This window comes from Dendropsophus ebraccatus, chromosome 5 (assembly GCF_027789765.1).
Source record: "Dendropsophus ebraccatus isolate aDenEbr1 chromosome 5, aDenEbr1.pat, whole genome shotgun sequence".
Classification (NCBI taxonomy): domain Eukaryota; kingdom Metazoa; phylum Chordata; class Amphibia; order Anura; family Hylidae; genus Dendropsophus; species Dendropsophus ebraccatus.
The window spans coordinates 10,997,731-11,017,452 of NC_091458.1; the positions used below are offsets into that span (position 1 = coordinate 10,997,731).

Here is a 19,722-nt window from a genome sequence, read left to right on the forward strand (position 1 = left end):
TTGCTTTCAGTCAAATATTTTTGCAAATGTATTAAATAAATAAAAAAAGACATAAAATAACAACAAATTCTATTTATCTGTGTTATACTATTTGTGGATTTTCTTCTTGAAAGCCTCTATAATGTCCTTGTTCCTGAGGCTGTATATAGCCGGATTCATCATAGGTGTTAATACTGTGTAGAGCAGGGCCACCAGAGAGTCCACATCTGAGGAGTAGGAAGCCTTTGGTCTTATGTACATGAAGATTAGTGGCAAGTAGAAGATACTGACCACCGCAAAGTGTGAGGCGCATGTGGAGACCGTCTTCTTGCGTCCATCTTTAGAATTTATTTTGAGGATGGCTAATATAATTTTAGTGTAAGAAACAACCACAACAGTCAATGTTATTAGAATAAAGAAACCCCCAATGGTGGAGCCAACTGCAATGTTGAAGGAGGTGTAAGCAAAAGCCAACTGCAGCAATGGTGGATGATCACAATAGTAATGATGGATGATATTAGGGCCACAAAATGGTAACTTCAAGAATAAGATTAAGACTGTGGCTGGAGAAGCAAAACCATTGGCCCATGCCAAAGCAATTAGCAGTAGATACCGTTTCCGAGTCATGATGATCAGGTAATACAGAGGAGAACATATGGAAACATATCGGTCATAACTTATTACCGTCGACAGTAAACACTAAAGAAAAGAAAATACATTTGAGCTAAACAGGCTGTAAAAGAAATAATATCGAGGTTCATGGAGAACTTGGCCAACATCTTGGGGATGGTTACCGTTGCGTAGGTCAAATCAAGGAAAGACAAATTACTGACAAATACATACATAGGAGTATGCAGCTGGCGGTCAAGGGCCACCAAGAAGATGATGCTTCCATTCCCAGTGATGGTGAACAGGTAGATGAGGAGGAAAAAACAGAAGAGCAGAAGCTGATACTGCTGAAGACTCGGGAAGCCAAAGATGATGAATTCGGTTTCAGGAGTTATAGTCTGGTTGGAAGAAACTGCAGCTTGATGGTAATCCTCATCCACCTGGTACGGAATAAATTAAAGGGAAATTGCTAACAAAACGTGTCTGATGGATAGCGGTGATGATAGTGGTGAACGCTGTGGCCTACAAGGGACTTTGATTCCCTTATTTGTTAAGGCCCTAGACAGCCATACCTCTCATGCTGTTCTGATATCGGCCATGATTCCAAAGCAGTAACATATTCTTTTGACTTTTTTAGACTGAGATCTATCATTTGATAATATATTTGTTGAGCTAAGGTCTTACTTTGGTACTGGATACATTTGGTGAGGATACTCAATGAGATGCATTCAGTAAAGAAGAATCTAAAGAGTATAAGAGTGCATGTGTCGCCAGTATTGAGTGTAAATATAACTGATGTACTGCTCAGCAGCTGGGCCTTCTAACACTGCCTGACTGCAAATCTGTCATTCTTATTGAGGTATATGCAAATTGTTGCTGTTGTGCTGTGAAACTTTGCTGCCGGCCTTGAAAGTCCCAGTCGACTGTCAGTAATGGGGGAGTGTGTGGGATTTATTTTGTTTTTAGTGTGCTCACCAGAGACAGCTGCACATCACTTGGTGGGCCCACTGGAGGATCATCTGGTGGGCCCTTGAGTGATGTGGGCAATTCAGGCAGTCATTGGCCCTGGGCAGCCACCATAACTGCCAACAGTATAATGTGCCACTGATCCCCATGCTCCTACCTCCTGATCAAGGCCGGTAAGAGTAAGAAGAGTAAGCTACTGGCCAATGCTCCGGCTGGAGAGGTAAGAAGATCTGGCATGGCCTGGAGTGATGTGTACCCAACCACTTCAGCGAGAATTGGGAGCTGCAAGGCTCCTAGTGAGGAAGGAAGACTTGTTAGAGTGGAAGGCTTGGGGACAAGTGGCTCAAGAGAGGTCCCAAAGAGTCGATGTCCACGTATGACTCTAGGATTATGGGCAAGTTAGCATAGTACGTGCACCTGGGAAAGAGACTCAGCTGAGAGAGGAGCTTAGTGTTGCGAACCAGTCAGCAGCATTGCTAGGTTGGTATCTTGCAAACGTGACTTCCAAAAGGATCAGGCCAGAGTACCTGTGAGGGTCAAGTCCTTAAGAAATGAGGTGAGGAGGATGACTATCCTAGATGGAAGTGAGTTGTTCAGAGAGAAGATTCTCAATTAGGATTGCTTTTCCTAAATGAAATCCCCAGGAAAAGAAGTGGAGTGTGGAAGTGATTGTCTAGCAGACTGGGTAAAGTAGTGAAGATGAGGTGCAAGACATTGAAGCTGAAGCAGCAGAGGTCCCTGTGGCAGCAAGTGGGGAAGCTGTGGAAGCTCATAGCCAATATGTGAATATGTCCCAAGCCAGAATACCTGCAGGACAATTGGCGCTACCATCGTCATTGGGTGAAGGTGCTGGCAAAGAGAAGGATGGTGGAGGTGCATTGCTAGCACAAATTATCACCATAGAGTCCTCTGTGCACTTAGACAATTTCAGTTATGCTAAGGACTTGTGAGAGGGTAAAAGTAATAAAAAAGAAGAAGAAAAAAATTGCAGCAAGTAAGCCTGGTGTATGTGCCCTTTGTGTCCCATGAGCCGGCTGCAAAGTGAGTTCAGGGAGCAGACCCCAGTAATCTGCCAAAACACTCCTCTAAGGTCAGGTGCGAGGAGAAGCACAGAAGGAGCCTCTGACTCCGCTGAGGTTCTGAAGGATGCTGAGTCAAAGAGATGAGGAGACTTTGTAAATAAGAAGCCTAATGAGTTCTCTTCTGATGGTTAGTGTGGGGTTACGATAAAAATAAAAAATAAAAAAGGTGAGGTTGTTTAGTTCAGTTAGGATGGCGGCACTCACCCCCTTGACACTGGCATCCATTAACTGTGTCAGATACATAGCCTTTGATTTTTTTTTTATAGTAACACCTAAATTTTATTTTTGCAGGAGATCAGGTTGAAAAATATAGCCTCTCTGGAAAAAAACATAAGAAATGTGTAGGCATCGGCCTTCACACTGATCTCTAGCAGCTGAGCAATATAGTGGGGTGGTGGTCCTTTTTTACGGCTTCTGTGCAATATCAAGTTAGAAACGAGGAGGTGCCTGGTTTTGGATGTCCTCATGAAGAGGAAGGACCCCTGGCTTATTACCATCCATGTCCCACAAACTACTGTATTATTACTGTAAATGAACTGTAAAAGCCTCTTTATGAAAATTAAGCCCTTTCTTTTTTACTAGTCAGTAGGTGGAGACTTCAATACCATCTTGAGGTCTCAGGTCTAGGTTAGACAGATTTTATTCAAAGGAGAAAGTCATCTTTCCCATAGTGTCCTTAGTTGAGATGGAGCTCTGTAACCACTGTAACTGTAACAAAAAAAATTAACTCCCCCCCCGCGTAGAGACTACTGGGGGCTGAATTCATCCACACAAAAAATGTCACAGTTCAGTGTGACCCCTACAGAGGTTATTAGATCCTTTTACTCACACCTCTTTGGCAGGAAGGATATAGATCAGGATGTTATGTCGGAATTTCTGTCTGAAATCATTCCTGAGCCAGGGGTAGACCCCTCTCTTGATGTTTTAGCGGAAGACATCAGACGAGAGGTCAGGCTGAGGATTAAAGGACTTGCCATGAAAAAGTTGTTAGGTCCAGATCTGCCGAGGTCAATGTGGGGATCAGCCCTGATTCTTCTGTCAAAGGGTAAAGATCTAAGCCATATTTAGCATCAAAAACCTTATGACCAAGATACTGTATAAATGGCTAGTGAAGTTTGTCCCCCTGCTCGGCACTGCTCTGTTCCTGGCCAAAGTACCTCCCATTACCATGGGAAGATAAGGTCTTTGGAGTATCGCTGGGTACCAGTAGGGCTTTTCTCCTGTGGAGAAGTTTTTCTTTTGCTGTGCCCTAGGTACTGAGCCTATTGGGGGGATGTACCACAATTTTGGTTAGGTTTGGTTTTGGGTAGGGACAGTGGTAAGGAGAATGGGAGATTTATATTCATATTTAGTGATAGTGGTATGGAGCGGGTAGGAAGAATAGTCATGGATAAGCTTATAAATTATTATGGTACAGTACCTGGTCTGTCAATCTGTCAACCCATTTCCAAAAGCCACTGGTTCTTAAGGATTTCCCAATTCGAGGTTATAGGTTGGTTTGGGCCTAATGAATTCTATCAGGATCCCCTTAAAGTTTGGGGATTTAGCTTGCCACTTTCTATGGAAAACTGTATGTGAATGAAGTGCAGGAGCTCAGAGGATCGGGGATGTCCCCGGGAGGAGTGTGGAGGCATGCTGGAAGGCATGGAGCATTTTCTGCTTCATTGTCCCTTTGTTCACTATGGTTTGCTGTTACTGTATGTTTATAACATGTACATTGTCCTGTCTATAATATTCGTATGTGTTTATTTAAAGAGTTTCAAGCATATAAGCACAGAATATTAGGATAGAGCAAGTGATGTCCAAGGGGGAAAAGGGGGGACAGCCATAGCTATAGGCTGTATCCCAGTTTTCCAGGCGGTCCTCTGGCTGTATCCACCCTCTCCACGGAGCGGGCAGACAGTGGAAATCAGAAGCCGAGAGTTCAGGTTCATACGAATCCGAACCTCGGCCGGTTCGCTCGTTTCTAATAGTGATAGACAGCAGTATAAAATCAAATCACTTGCTGTACTGCAATAAAGATGTTGGAGGGCCTCCTTCTCCAACATGGTGCCCCCATCCTATACCACTTCCAGATTCTTTTCTGTAATGGTCCTGATGAAAAGACCTCTCTCGGGGTATATGGATATTGTATTGAATTCCCTGCTTTTAGTATATGATACATTGTTTTGACCACTTATCTATCTAGTAAAGCTAAATCATTTTCATATTACACACTTCTAACCAGTCTCTGCTGAGAAAATGCACCATTAACCACAACCCCTGATATATATCCTTCACTAGCCACAATTCTACTGAACTATCCAGGGATTAAGCCCAATTTTCACTTTCCACTAACTTCAGGGGTTGAAACTAACAACTTCCAGGAGAAAGAACAACGTGTCTTTGAGGAACAGCCAGATGTTAAAGCAGCAACTCCAACTATGTATGTATGTTTCATCGCCTCAGATGATTAAGAGGAATCCAAAGTCTGACACCAATGAAAAAAGAAGCAAAGTAACCCCCATACATTTCAGAATAGACTAGAATTGGACTTTTTTTTTACATTCAGTATTTATTAAGGTTTTAATACAGAACAAAGAAAGAAAGAAAGAAAGAAAGAAGCATACAAATAAGCTCATGACATAGAGCAAGTAATAATCTAGGAAAACAGGAGTAAGGGATGGGGTGTAGGGTAGGCACTGGGGCCTAGGGGGTTAAGGACCAGAAATCTGTACCAGCTATTTGTGAGGGTAAAAAGTACAAACAATTCTGAACATTTATATACGGAGGTGAAGCCTAAACAAAGGCTAACCAATTAAAGAAAAAAGAGAGGAAAAATATCCAACATCACAGATGAAAGGTGTCTGCTGTCCTGACCACTGAATTGGACTTTTGACTTTCATTTGTATAAGCCCCTTAAGAGGTAGCCTATCTGCTAGAGATGGGTTGTCCCTAATGTGATGAAGACCTCAGAATACATAAACTGCAGAAGAGATTTTTAGCCTTCAAAGGGGGGACTTTTAAGGATGTGATATTTTGTATATTTTGTGAAGCCATTACAATATGGCGCTGACCTTCTAAACAAGTAGAGATAGTTACATTCTTTACAGCTTACGTTAGTAACACCAGTGCTACGTAACTAGCTCCTTTTGTACCTCAGCCAATGAAGTACACAAGCCTTAGTAGAAGAACACATGCCCCAGGGTATATAAACTGGCTGCCATTGTTGAATAAAGGTTATAAACCTTAACCATCAATGTGTCAGGGTGTTTGATTCTCAGTGCATACTATAAACTTATAACTTATAACTTGTAATTTGGAGCAGACAGTCAATATGACAGCGCTCTTTATGTGCATCCATAACAGCACTACTGTGTGTCTACAAGAGATGAGCGAAGCGATTTGGCCGGCAAGGGATCCGGTTCGGATTTTTCCAAAAGTCTGAGTCTGAATTTTTTTCCCCCTTGCTTTCTAAAATCGCAGCCGCCATTTTAGAAAGCACAAAGTGTTTTGGGCGGGAAAAAGGCTTTCCCCATGATGCCCGGTACACATCCAATCAGCAGGGAGGTTGCGCTAGCCCACCCCCTGTGTGACGTCAGTATTGCTTTAAGAGGAGCGGTCACATGACCGCACGACGCAGTCTGCAGAGAGAGAGGAAGGAGACTGTTAGCAGTGCACAGAGCTCGTCAGTGACAAAACGCTGCTGCTGTACTGAGAAGATATTGTACAAAAGCAAAGACAAAAAGATTATTAGGAAAGCGGAGAGGAGAAACATATAGTGATTGAGAGAGAAAAATAGAGAAGGCGAAAGAGAGATAGGTGGATAGATTAGGCATAGGAGAACAAAGGGTGCACAGAACAAAAATGTGCTATACAGATATACAAGTAATATACTGTCACAGCTCCTTGTAGTAGTGCAAAAGACTTTATTGGTACATACAAAGTGAAATTTAAAAGCTGGTTAAAATGCTCCGCCTGCCATGTCCAATATGTGGGGTCCACCATCAGAAAACTCAAGGTTCGATTTTCTGAACATATGCGAGACATTCGCTCTACAACTGTCCTTTTAGGGTCCAAATCCATGTCTGGCTTATCCAGACACTTCCACCAATGCCACAGGGGTGACACTAGCACCCTTAAAATTATAGCCATAGAAAGAGTGAATAAACCCCCAAGAGGTGGAGATTGGGCTAAGCTTCTCAGAAAAAGAGAAGCATATTGGATTCTGAACCTGGCCACACGTTTTCCCCAGGGTATGAATCTCAAAACAGATCTATTTTATATTTTCTGAAAACAACATACCAGTCATTCATCCTCCATCTTTCTCCTTCCCAGCATAGTATAACGGATTGTTATTTACTTGTTTTGTTACTATACAGTGATTACCCATGTGTTACTTGTTATCCGCTACTTGCTATGCACCTTTTACAGCCCCTCGGTATTGGTTTCCGAGGGAGGCGTTCCTCTTCCCTCCCCTCCCTCCCCCCCCCTTCCCTCCCCCCCTCCCCCTTCTCCCCCCGCCCCCTTTCGCCCCCCTTTTTCCCCTCTCCCTCCCTTTCCCTCCCCCTTCACATTCCCTTCCCTCCCTCCCTTGCTCCCTCCCCCCCTTTTTCTCCTCCCCCCCTCTTCCCCCCCCACTCCTTCCCTCCTCCCGTTTTGGGGGAGGAGCCAGTGGTACAAGGTACATCCCACATACTATATAAGGTTCATTTTTGTAACATATATATTGCCATGATTAAGGAGGGTTGCCTCCACAACGCGTCGGCGCGATTTTAACCAGCTTTTAAATTTCACTTTGTATGTACCAATAAAGTCTTTTGCACTACTACAAGGAGCTGTGGAACCTTTCTACGTTGGATTTCCATACACGGGATACGGCCCGCATTTGCATCCACGTGCTCCATCTTTTCCCCAGAGATCCGTGCTATGCATGCACCTCTATCCAGGTGGGGTGAGCTGATTTCCATGTGTGTACCAATATACTGTCACCCTTGCGACAGTGTATATGACATAGGTGTTTTCCTGAGGAACAAATATATACCTTGTGCATGTGTGTAGAATAAAACTCTAAAAAAAAGTGCTATACAGATATACAAGTACTATAGTTGGACCCTTGGAAGAGTGTATATGACATATGTGTTTTTCTGAGGCACAAATATGTACCTTGTGCATGTGTGTAGAATAAAACTAAAAAAAAAAAAAAAGTTCTATACAGATATACAAGTACTATAGTTGGATCCTTTTTCCTGCATAGACCCTGTAATGGTGAATTTCCTGCATAGACCCTGTAATGGTGAATTTCCTGCATAGACCCTGTAATGGTGAATTTCCTGCATAGACCCTGTAATGGTGAATATTGAAGTCTTAAAAAAAAAAAAAAATTGACTTTGAGATATTGAAAAGATAAGGATGTTACTGACATGTAGAGACCTAAATTCAACCAAATACACTACCCCCGTATCATATAGATGCTTTAAACTATGAAATCCGAAGAAATCCGAAATCCGGTCGAACCGAACTTTAGAAAAAAATCTGGAAGTCTGATCGGAACGAACTTTTGAAAAGTTCGCTCATCTCTAGTGTCTACATGGTTTGTTGAGGAGCCAAAGAGCTATATTGCTCTCCTTCCACTCACTTTAAGGAATAAGACACCAAAAAAGTTGCTTCTTACCAATTTATTGATAAAAATAAAAACATAAATAGGACATGAAATGACAACACATTTTATTTATCTGTTTTATCCTATCTGTGGATTTTTCTCTTGAAAGCCTCTATAATGTCCTTGTTCCTGAGGCTGTATATAACCGGATTCATCATAGGTGTTAATACTGTGTAGAGCAGGGCCACCAGGGAGTCCACATCTGAGGAGTAGGAGGCCTTTGGTCGGATATACATGAAAATGATTGGCAAGAAGAAGATACTGACCACAGTAAAGTGTGAGGCGCATGTGGAGAACGTCTTCATACGTCCTTCTTTGGAGTTAATTTTGAGAATGGTTAATATGATTTTAATGTAAGAAATTACAACTAGAGTAAATGTTATTAGAATAAATAAAGCCCCAATGGAGGAGCCAACTGCTACATTAATGGAGGTATCAACACAGGCCAATTGCAGCAATGGTGGATGGTCACAGTAGTAATGATGGATGATATTAGGGCCACAAAATGGTAGCTTCCAGGCTAAGATCTGGAATGGCAGTATAATAAGGAAACCACCAAACCATGCCAAAGCATTCAACAATAAATATCGTCTTTTAGTCATAATGGTCATGTAATGAAGAGGAGAACATATGGCCACATATCGGTCATAAGCCATTGTGGTCAGGAGTAAACACTCTGTGGATACTAAAGCCAAAAAAATATACATCTGTACAAAGCAGGCTTTGAAAGAAATCTTGTCAAGGTTCATGGCGAACTTAGCCAACATCTTAGGGATGGTCACCGATGCGTAGCTCATATCAACTAAAGACAAGTTACCAACAAAAAAATACATAGGAGTATGCAGATGGTGGGTAATTGACACCAAGAAGAAGATGCTCCCATTGCCAGTGATGGTTAACAGGTATATGAGGAGGAACACGCAGAAAAGTGGGATTTGATAGTTTTGAAGACTCGGGAAGCCAAAGATGATGAATTCGGTTACACGAGTAATGGTCAGATTGGAAGAAACTGCTGAGTGAAGGTTATCCTCATCCACCTGGTAAAAAGTAGTCAAAAGGTAAAATGTTAACAGAGAGTAATGAGGATGGGGGCATGGCAGCAAACAGGTGACTTTGACTTCTTTATTTGCCACCGCCCTAGAATTTTTGTACTGTCCTCAGGGCCAGAAAAGGGTATTTTGATGCACTGGGCAGGATGTTCGAAACAATCAGATGTGAAGTCTCTCTTTCATTCAAGGCAAGTATTAGTAACTAGAGTTGATCGAACCTTGGGAAATCCTAGGTTCGATCGAACTCGAACATTCACGAACCTGCCGCATTTGATTGCTGATGCCTTCCTGGGCCGTGGGGAAGGAGGAGAGTGCCCGGGTACAGTCTGGAATTCCGGGATTCAGCCTAGGCTATTACCTTGCACTGCTATTCTGATGAAGAGGACCTCTGTTCCTTGAAACGCGTAAATATTGTGCACTTTTGATAAATGTTTTTACTTTATTGAGCCAAAAATTTGAGTCTTTTGGGCAGCGCTAACATTTATGGATTAACCACGCACCATTTTTGTTCTTAGACTAGCCTAGGCTGAATCCTGGAATTTCAGGCGGTACCCGGGCCCTCTCCTCCTTCCCCACGGACCGGGAAGGCATTAGCAATCAAATGCGGCAAGTTTGTGAATATTCGATTTCGAAAGAACCTAGGATTTCTCGAGGTTCTATCAACTCTATTAGTACCAATATTCAAGCACCAGCATAGGCAAAAATACATCCATAGTAATTGTATATCTGTAAATACTAGATCTTTACACACAGTCTGCTGATTTAATCATCACACTCAGACTATATAGGAGTATTCAGCACTGAACATGCTGTGGCCCGGGGTGCTGGATACTGGTGTTTAACCAGCTGCTGGGCTCTGGTGTTTTGGGGCAACTTGTCATGGTGGCAAAAAGTGGTAACACCCACCCACCCGCCGGACCTTTGGTAAAACTAGTGAGAGGTGCAGGGTGCAGCGACAGAGATGACAGAGTGCCACTTAAACAATGCTTAAACTTTACTTTAAAAATATCTTCAGCGCAATATAAAAGGATATAACAGTGCTTTGGTACTTAGTGCAAAAATGAATCAAATAAAAGAATAGAGGTAACTTGAGGTAGAACTAGTGGAGGTTATCCCACGTAGTTGAGTGTAGTCAGTAGAGAGTGGCTAACTTGCATCTGTGCTCTACTTGAGATCAGTTCCACTGCCTTTTCTCTCTAGGGGATGACTGTCCTGAAGTGAAGATCCTCGGTGTAGACGAAGGCGATTCCTGTAACTCTGGTTACTCCAAGGTTAAGTTTAGCAGTGCATGACTGCTGTAGTCTCTCACACTGGAACTGTTTTAACTCCTCCTTAAACCTTCTGCTCACTTAACTCCTCTCCACCTAAACTGATGTGATCTTTTTAAATAGGGCCATGTGACAGGAACTGTTTGTAAGAAAGTGTGAAAACAGCTTAAACCTTTCTACCTAAACTGCAGCTGTGCACAGGGGGAATGAGACACCTAGTGGCTGGAGCAGGTAACAGCAACTGCATAACCTAACTGTGGCATCTACTGTAAGTGAATTTGATTTATCTGGGTGTGTGTAAGACAAAATAATCACCCCTAGTGGGACACTGCAATCAGCTGCAGTGTTGTCTCTTTTGATCGCAGATTGGTTCTCAAACTGCTTGTAGCTCAAATGGTATTTTCAAGGAAAGTTTGCTTTGGTTCTCAAACTCTTGCAGCACACTGATTGGCTGAGCGGGATGTCCAGCTGGGAACCCCCAGCCTGCCTGCTGCCATCCTGCTCTCTCCTCCACACACAGCCGACTGGCCGTCTCCATTACCAAACTGCCTTATATAGAGGAGAGGTGCTGACATCACAGAGGGGCCTGCAGCTGATTGGATAGGTGCTAGGGATTATGGTTAACCCCTTTCTTCAGCCCAGTGCAGCCGCCATTTTTTATTTTTATTTTTTTGTGAATTTTTTAAACTAGTCTGTGTGAATTCGCTGGGTAGAATGAAGTGAATTGACAGCGAACCTTGATTTGCCAGATTCGCTTCGCCCATCTCTAGTACTGATCAACCTCTGCATCAATTATCATGCTGCTGCATCAGTCCCTCCTTGTATTATGTGACAGGTTCTGTAACCAGAACCTACTTGGACTGAGTTCCCTTTAAAGAATACCTGTCATTATAAATAACTTTTGACATGTCATCAGACATCACCAGAAAAATGCAACAACAACCTGCAAATGCTAGCACTTACCATGTACAATCTACTAGTCTTAAACATGATATTGATATTTGAAATGGACAAAACGGCTCAAAAAAAATTTGGGAAAAAAATTAGATTCTTAGCAAACCATTTAATCAATACAGTGTACCATGTCTCCACGTTAAGGTGGCCTCAAGGAGATGGTCCTATACTAACAATGGTCTCTCTCAGGCTAATACAAAGCCTACCAAACTGGGCATGCAGGACCCAACTAATCTCTATTTAAAACACCCACAGGAGATGGGTGGAGTTCAGGGCACAAGGATTCTACCTCCTTTTGGCTTGCACTCCACCCATTAGTTGAGTCCTGCATGTTCAGTTTTGCAGGCTTTGTATTAGTCCAAGAGAGGCCATTGTCTGTGTAGGACCATCTCTCTCTGAGGTCACCTTAAAGGGGTAGTCCACCCAAAAAAATTTTCTTTCAAATCAACTGCTACCATGAAGTGCCAGAGATTTGTAATTTACTTCAATTAAAAAATCTCAAGCCTTCCAGTACTTATCAGCTGCTGTATGCCTAACAGGAAGTTGTATTATTTCCAGTCTGGAGAGCAGGAGAGGTTTTCTATGGGGATTTGCTCCTGCTTTGGACAGTTCCTGACATGGACAGAGGAGGCAACAGAGAGCACTGGGTCAGACAGGAAAGAAAACACCACTTCCTGCTGGACACACAGCAGCTGATAAGTACTGGAAGACTTAAGATTTTTTAATAGAAGTGAATTACAAATCTCTGGCACTTTATGGCACCAGTTGATTTGAAAGAAAAATTTTTTGGTGGACTACCCCTTTAACATGGTGAGATGGTACACTCTATTTGATTGAATGGTTTGCTAAGAACCAATTTTTTTCCAAAAATCTTTAGAGCAGTTTTTCCATTTTAAATATCTATATTGTGTATATGATGGGGGAGAGTATGTGCTACGTAATAGCATGTGCATTTTTCACTTTTGTTTTTCATATTTTAACCACAGCAATGTGCACTTGCATGTCATCAGTCATGTCAAAGGTTACTGATTGCAGCAGGTCTAGAAGATACAAAGATACAGCCGTGAGAGAGCGTGGTGGCAGTGGGCTTGACTCCCCAGCCACTCGCCAGTTCCGAGACTTTAGCCTCATAAACTATAATGGATCCACAATGTCAGAACTAGTGGAGGGCCGGGGAGTTGAGAGCACTGCCACCACGCTCTCTCACTGGATGTATCTTAGTATTGTAGCGTGTTTTAGCAGTGTGACCCACTGCCATCAATAACCTTTTGTCTAAATGTTTATTTGAATTATTTGCCCATGGTGGCATACTGGAACCAGACACATAGCAGAGGGTCTAGCCCCCCGGCTCCCATCAGCATAGAGGACAACTGGTGACATTCATCTTTCAAAACGACATAAGAAGGTTTGTGATTTACATGGGGTGCAGGTCAATTAGACGGAAGACTTCACACTAGTTTCCTAAGCCTTGGTGTCTGTTGTATGATGAGGGACACTTACCTTGTATGTATTGGTTCCCATAGCAGGAAACATTTCTTAATGACAAGAATCTCAGGGAGTAATAAAGAATTTGACTTTTGGATGGATTTTTCTTGTCCTGGATCTGGAGAATGTCATTTGGCGTTACTGGTATTTTCTCACCCTACGGAGGAGCGCCCTCCCGGTTTCTTACATCCCTATTTATACCCCCTTGTAATAAGTTGGATGGATATTAATTATGGGTATAACCCTCTCAGGAATTATTACACCGCGTGTTGATACTTTGTAACATCTGCGTCTCCTGTAATGGCGATCACCTTGTTGTTGTTTGCGGTAATTTACACGTCTCATCTGTTTCTTCCTCAGGGGTTAAAACTAACTAATAATTAATAGAAGTGACTATAACAGTCCCCGGTGGACTCTCATATGGAAGTTATCATACTACTACTGTGTGCTTTGTTACACCATATACAATAGCTACTTGTTTTCAAAGTTATTTTACATTTGGGCTGGATAGATGAGAAATAAAGGTATAAAGTTTACATGCCCAGAGGCCTGAGGGCCAGAGCATCTGCATAACCCACATTAGTGTTCCATCTGTAATTTCCCCCTTAATTATTGGATTATCGGCCCATTACAAGCAAACTCATCATCACTAGTCCTTCAGCGCAATCTGTTTCATTCCAGCACTGCCGCATCCATGTGATTCTTTACTGTAACTAGGTCATGTGATCACCAGCCTGACCCACAGAAAATCACAGTGCTTATTGTGTCTGAGAAAGTGGTCTCTCCTGGGTCAGCCCACTTCTGTGAACTATAAGATGACATCATCAACTTTTAGATCAGCTTCCCTCCCAAACACATCCACACTCGCCTAACTGTATGTGTATGCAGTCTCTACAAGATTGAGGTTAGGGATGAGTGAACCGAACAGTTACGAACCAGATTCGTTACAAACTTTGCAAAAAGCTTGGTTCGGTACAGAACCGAACTTTGAGAAATTTTGTTACAAATCTGTTTAAAATAGCAATGGTGACACAAAACTACTTTTTTCACAGAATAGACCAAGATACAAGGGATTATTACTCCTATAATCCCTTGTATCCTGGTTTTCTGTGAAAATCAAGATGTGTGATGTCACTCCACAGCACCAGGAAGTGCATGAACGCGCCAGCAGCTTGTCAGTGTGTTGCCAGACTTCAGAGAGAGAGGCGCTGTGTATCAGATAGAGAGGGAAAAGACATAGATAGATAGATAGATAGATAGATAGATAGCCAAACAACTAGATAGATACAGGGAGAGATAGAGAAGAAGAATAGAAAGTGTTAAAGAGAGAAGCAGGAAAGAGGAAAAGAAAAAAGACAAATAGCAAGATCCAGGGAAAGCTGGATATAGAAGATAAGGTGATAGATAGGGAAAGAGGCTGAGAAATCAATAGATAGGTAGAGATAGACAGATATAGGCATCTAAATAAAAATCTAGGGAGAGAAAAAAAGAAATAGGGAGAGAAAAGTGAGCTCTTTCTGTTCTCTACCTATCTCCTTTCTCCTTTCTTCTCTTGCACTCTCTTCCCACTCACTCACAGCACATATTGCATATGCTGTAGCAAGATGTCACATGGGGAGAGGAAGTGTAGCCCCACTTAGTGAGTCTTACTCTGGTTTCTGTAGAGGAAGGGCGCAAGCCAGAATAGTCCCTACAGCAGTCAAGTTGGGCCCTGGCTTATGCCAGTTCCCCTGTTAGATGACAAGTCCAGTGTAGTCTGATGTGTGGTACAGAACAGATGCACATGGGAACAGAAACTCGTTTCTTGAAAGTAGCATGTCGCGAATGGCAGGTGAAGACAAGACACTCGACAGTGGGCCCTGAATCTGACCCCACCCACTGTCACCTGCCTACTTGCCTCGGTCGACCCTAAGCGGTCGCGGACAATCACGAAGACAATCCCTATGCTGTATACGTGCAAAACATAAAACGAAGACAGACAGACAAACACAATGCGGGGAGTAAACTAGCCGAGTCAGAAACCAAACGAGCAACGCAGTACAAAATCGGAACCAAACGGAGAGTCAGGGGACAGGCAAAAAGGTCAGAATCCAGGCAAGACAACAGAGGAAGGATAGGGCAGAATACAAGGGACTGGGGAGCTGGGATCAGAGACAACTAATAGCCAGCGACTAGAGGCTGGCACTGACAACACTTTATACTGGATCAGGAGCCCGGACCAAAGGCTGATTGGTCCGGCCTCCTGAATCCAGACACATAGCAGCTGGTGCACTGCAGGCTGAGTGGCAGAGAGATCCGTCACTCAGCCTGAGTTCAACAGCACTCAGCTGCTCGGCCGGGCGACGCTCACTGACGCGAGACCCGCGGCTCCCCTGGTTACTAGGGACGCCGTCGGGTCTCCGTGACGTCACCCGGCCCTGCCGAGGAGGGCGGCGCTGCGCTCCAGCCGGGCCAGACGACGCTGGAGCGCGGTCAGGTAAGTTACTGACATAGCACTTACAGTATACACACTATGCAGTGTTAAACTCTCACACAGACGACAAAGTCAGGGATAATCCCAGCCCACACCATGAACAAGGTGCAGGCCAGTATCCTGAAGAAAGAGGAACTGATCCGTATAGAGCAAAGTTACTAGAAGCCTCTATCTCATAGCGCGGATGTAACCAGAGAATTCTGACCACTCTGCTCATCCCAGGTAACAAGATCTGGGGCTTGTGTCACCCTATAGGACGGGTCACCCAACACTGGTAGGCAATAGGTGGTGCAAAGACCAAGGAATCAAAACACGGGCACAAGTATTCTCTCTACTCTCAAGTATTCTACTTTTTCTACTTCTAAAGTTCCTGCAGAGCACAGTACTACTTTGGGTTAGGACTCTCTCAACATCCTCCTCTCTTTTTCTCTGAACTTGCTTTACTTCTCAGCACGCAACCAAGCCAGCTTGGCCGTTCTTACTCTTAAACTCTCAGCACAAGTCTTGTTGGTCAAGTCCGAAGTGTGTTATCAAGGCAGAGGTCTATTGTGTATCACTGTATCAAGTATTCCTGCAGCAAAGAAGAGTTTATTTATTGTAACGGGACTCTGTGATTCTTATCTAAGCACCTAAACAGCCATTGCACTTTCCTTGGGTCATCTCCCCTTTCTAAGTATAGCGTTACCAATAGTCCGGGTGGGTCACAACTCCACTCCGGACCACCATGATAAACGCCCAAGGGACCACCAAACAGCCCGGCAGGTTACTGACCACAGGGGAAAGGGTATAGCCAGCCTCACTAAAATAAAAGCAGGTGTGTCACCATACCTGTGTGCCCAACCAGCACTGGCGTTACAACAGCATAACACCCGGCTAAGCTATATCACAACCATCCACTACACACTATTCTTGACAAAAACGTTGTTTAGAATCATATGATAAAGAAGGTCAATGTTTGACATTTAACCTCTTAAGGACCCATGACCAAATTGTTCAATATGTCTCATCTACACAAATCTACACAAATCTGATACTAATAAAAACTAGAGATCATGGCACAAAAAATGTCCCCATATAGTCCCATAGGTAAAAACATAAAAGCTCTCAATAGGTCACAATAAGGCCATTCTAAGAGTGACAATAGGGCAATTGTAATCACACCTATTTGAAAAAAAATAAAAATAAATAAAGTTTACTGTTAAAAAAAATAGTAAAACATTAGAAAAGCTATATGACCTGAATATCGCTGTATTCAGACCGACCTACAGAATAAATATATCATGTCAGTTGTACTGTAAAGTGCATTACATAAACACAGACCCCCCCCCCCCCCCCCAAAAAAAAAAAAAAATAAAAAAAAATTGCTGAATCGTATTTTTCCCCCCATTTCACCCATTAAATAATATGTTGGGGGTTCTAGCATACCTTTTATGGTAGGTTGAAAGGTGCCATTACAAAGTGCTCTAATTTCTGAAAATAGGCCCTCGTCTGGCCCTGTAGATGGAAAAACAATAGTGTTATAGCTCTTAGAAGGCGAGAAAGAAAAAGCAAAAATGCTAAATTGAAAATTGTTGTGGTCCTTAAGATCATTTTGGGCTCTGTCCCTAAGAGACGTCCGGCCAAAATGATAAATCTGCTGCAGGCAGGGGTTATGGGGGACATAATAAAAAAATCTATACTTACCCGTAGGTTCTTTTTGTGTGCGGAAGAGACAAATATCCACTTTTGAATTCATGCAGCGGGTGCAGGTAGATGGGTTTTTGTTATTTCTTTAAATTTGTGACTTTGTATTCTGTCAATTCCGGAAGCATCCGGAAGCAAGTGTCATCACCAACATGGGTGATCTATGGTCTGACTGCAAAGATAGGATTAGGTATGTGGGAACATTCTTTAAATTAACACAAAGATCCCATAGCAAATCTCCTAGTCAGAACAATGAAAGAACAATGAACAGCCTCTCCCATCGCTCTGGTGTAATGAGCCCATTGTTTGACCATTCTGCTTTTCCCTGCGTGTGTGGTCGAGAGTTTTTCTTGGGTTGGTCGTCAGCTGAGGGTGCCAGGATGGGTCAGATTTTAAGAACGAGCACCACTCTCCCATCTTTAGCTCCATTGCAGGCGGCCTGCCTGAAGAGGACGTTATCCTGGTTTGAGTATAGACAGCTGAATGCCTCCTTGAAAGGTAAATTCCCGAACGGTATATCTTCATCCACTCCTACAGATTTGAAAGTGATTCTATTTGAATCATATCCTCCAATTAAAGCTATCTCCCGGATTTATTGTATACTTCTGGACAAAGAGGCAGACCCAGAAGCCGCCTACATGGTGGCATGGGAAAAGGAGCTTGGCAGTTCGTTTTCAAACACGGACAAGTTACGTATATACACTCTATCGCACAAATTGCTCATGGACCTGCCAGGCTCAGGAAAAGAATTTTAAAATCCTAACCAGATGGTATAGATACCCATAGCTCCTTCACCAGTGCTACCCTGAAGTATCGGACCTCTATTGATGCTCCATGTGTGGTGGAGTTGTACGGTTCTAAAGCCTTTTTGGCAATCTGTCTTTGACATCTACGCACAGGTAACAGGCACGGCCGTAACACCTTTCTCTGCGGTAGCCTTGCTGTCTTTGTTGCCCAGACCTCCCTCCGCTGCTAAGAAGGGCTTGCTACGTCACTTCTTGACGGCAGCCCCTACTGTGATCCTTAGACACTGGAAATCTCCTATTCCATTGTAGCCGAGTGGGTCAAAGAGATGGACCTTCTATATCGGATGGAATCCTTGACAGCAGAGGAACATCTGAAGGAAAACAAGGTAGAACGGACGTGGACAACCTACAAAGCTGACCCCCGGTTTGTACAATGGTTGGCTTGAGTGGGCTTGTTTTTGTGACTGGACACCAGGACTCCTTTCTTCCCCTTTTTACTCCCTCTGATTTTCCCCTACTACTTGTTTTTTCTTCTCTCTTTTCTTTTCACTTTTTTCTACTTTGTCTCTATGATTCTATTCAGCCACCCTTACGTCCCTTGAGTGGGGTTTTGGGGCAGCAAGGGGGGGAAAGGTAAACAACGACATAGGTTGTGTCCACTAACAAAGGACAATGCATATAATACCAAGGTAGCAAAATGCCAACTGCGCGAGAAAGGAAACCATAGTCTGTCCTCAGTTATCATTAAAAAAAATTCATGAAAACAAACTGGTGTTAGGAAGAGTTTTCAGAGAAATGTGTTCATGAGGTTCCTCTGGCAAAGGCAAAGATGAACAGTAAAACAACAATAGTAACCAAAGGGGTGCAGGCAGTAAAGTGCATTGACAGGAATTGGGGCACAAGATGCCCTCCAGAGCAAAGAACAAAACGGCAATGTATTAGAGGTCGGTTAACCAGACCAATCAGGTCCGGTGAAACTGGGGGGTTTGAGGAAACTGACTGTTCCAGGTACCAGGTAGTGTGTTGGTATGTAATTTTCGCTAATTCTAGTAAGTATAATTTGTTACATAGTTACATAGTTACATAGTTAATATGGTTGAAAAAAGACACAGGTCCATCAAGTTCAACCAAGGAGGGGATGGATACAGGGAAGGGGGATATACAAGGAGGAGATGGATACAGGGAAGGGGGAGGGGTGATAGGTTCTATACATATGCATTTATATTATTTTGGTCTAAGAACTTGTCTAGGCCGGTTTTGAAGCCCTCTACTGTTGTTGCTGTGACCAGATCCTGTGGTAGACTGTTCCACAGATTCACAGTACAGTTCAATTTGGATAAAAGTTTTCTTTGGATTCTTTATGTAGGGTTGCTTCTACCCAGTCCATTCTGAAAACATAAAAAAGTTAGTTTTTGCATGAAATATTGTAGGAATGGGTGGGGTGGTAATGGTGGTGGTGGTCTTGGGAGGGGGGGGGGGGGGGGTCAAGGAGAGCCAGTCCTTCAATATTGATTTCCTAGCAACTTCCGAGACAATACAGAGGTTTTTTGTCCTCTCTTAAGCAAGTGAGCAGGGGAGGGAGGCATAGTCAATATGACCAAAGATGTCCCATTCAGGGGTCAAATGTACAAAGTTAAGATGGTGGGTGCATATGGGGTTCTTAACTCATTTCCAACTGAATTTCAGAGCAGTCCCAAAAGTGATGGTATTGATCCGAATTTGGCGTATAACATCTGAGACATGCGGATGACATATTGCATGGGTGGTTATGATGTGTGTATGTATAT

At 43.1% G+C, this 19,722-nt stretch overlaps 2 protein-coding genes across 2 annotated transcripts; both read right to left on the minus strand.

Moving 5' to 3' along the window:
* Nucleotides 1-87: 87 nt before the first annotated feature.
* Nucleotides 88-2,385, minus strand: LOC138794030 (olfactory receptor 6N2-like). Its single transcript, XM_069972796.1, has 3 exons — nt 2,362-2,385; nt 774-1,028; nt 88-678 (listed from the first exon to the last, which is right to left on the minus strand). The coding sequence occupies exons 1-3, from the start codon at nt 2,383-2,385 to the stop codon at nt 88-90; spliced, it is 870 nt and encodes a 289-aa protein (XP_069828897.1).
* A 5,975-nt stretch (nt 2,386-8,360) lies between these two features.
* LOC138794031 (olfactory receptor 6N1-like) lies at nt 8,361-17,241 on the minus strand. The gene is made up of 4 exons (XM_069972797.1): nt 17,190-17,241; nt 16,932-17,000; nt 12,530-12,588; nt 8,361-9,314 (listed from the first exon to the last, which is right to left on the minus strand). Exons 1-4 carry the CDS (start codon nt 17,239-17,241, stop codon nt 8,361-8,363), a joined length of 1,134 nt encoding a protein of 377 aa, XP_069828898.1.
* Between the last annotated feature and the right edge of the window lie 2,481 nt (nt 17,242-19,722).

Excerpts from the sequence above, each read along its gene's own strand:
- LOC138794030 (XM_069972796.1), bottom strand. The coding sequence starts at position 2,385 with ATGGTAGCGCCAATTGTCCTGCAG. Across the intron at positions 1,029-2,361 it reads TAGCGCCAATTGTCCTGCAG|GTGGATGAGGATTACCATCA; the intron begins GTATTCTGGCTT and ends ATTCCGTACCAG. Across the intron at positions 679-773 it reads TTGATTTGACCTACGCAACG|TGTTTACTGTCGACGGTAAT; the intron begins GTAACCATCCCC and ends TCTTTTCTTTAG.
- LOC138794031 (XM_069972797.1), bottom strand. The coding sequence starts at position 17,241 with ATGAATTCAAAAGTGGATATTTGTCTCTTCCGCACACAAAAAGAACCT. Across the intron at positions 17,001-17,189 it reads CACACAAAAAGAACCTACGG|GGCCAGACGAGGGCCTATTT; the intron begins GTAAGTATAGAT and ends TTCCATCTACAG. Across the intron at positions 12,589-16,931 it reads CTTTCAACCTACCATAAAAG|ACCTGCTGCAATCAGTAACC; the intron begins GTATGCTAGAAC and ends TGTATCTTCTAG.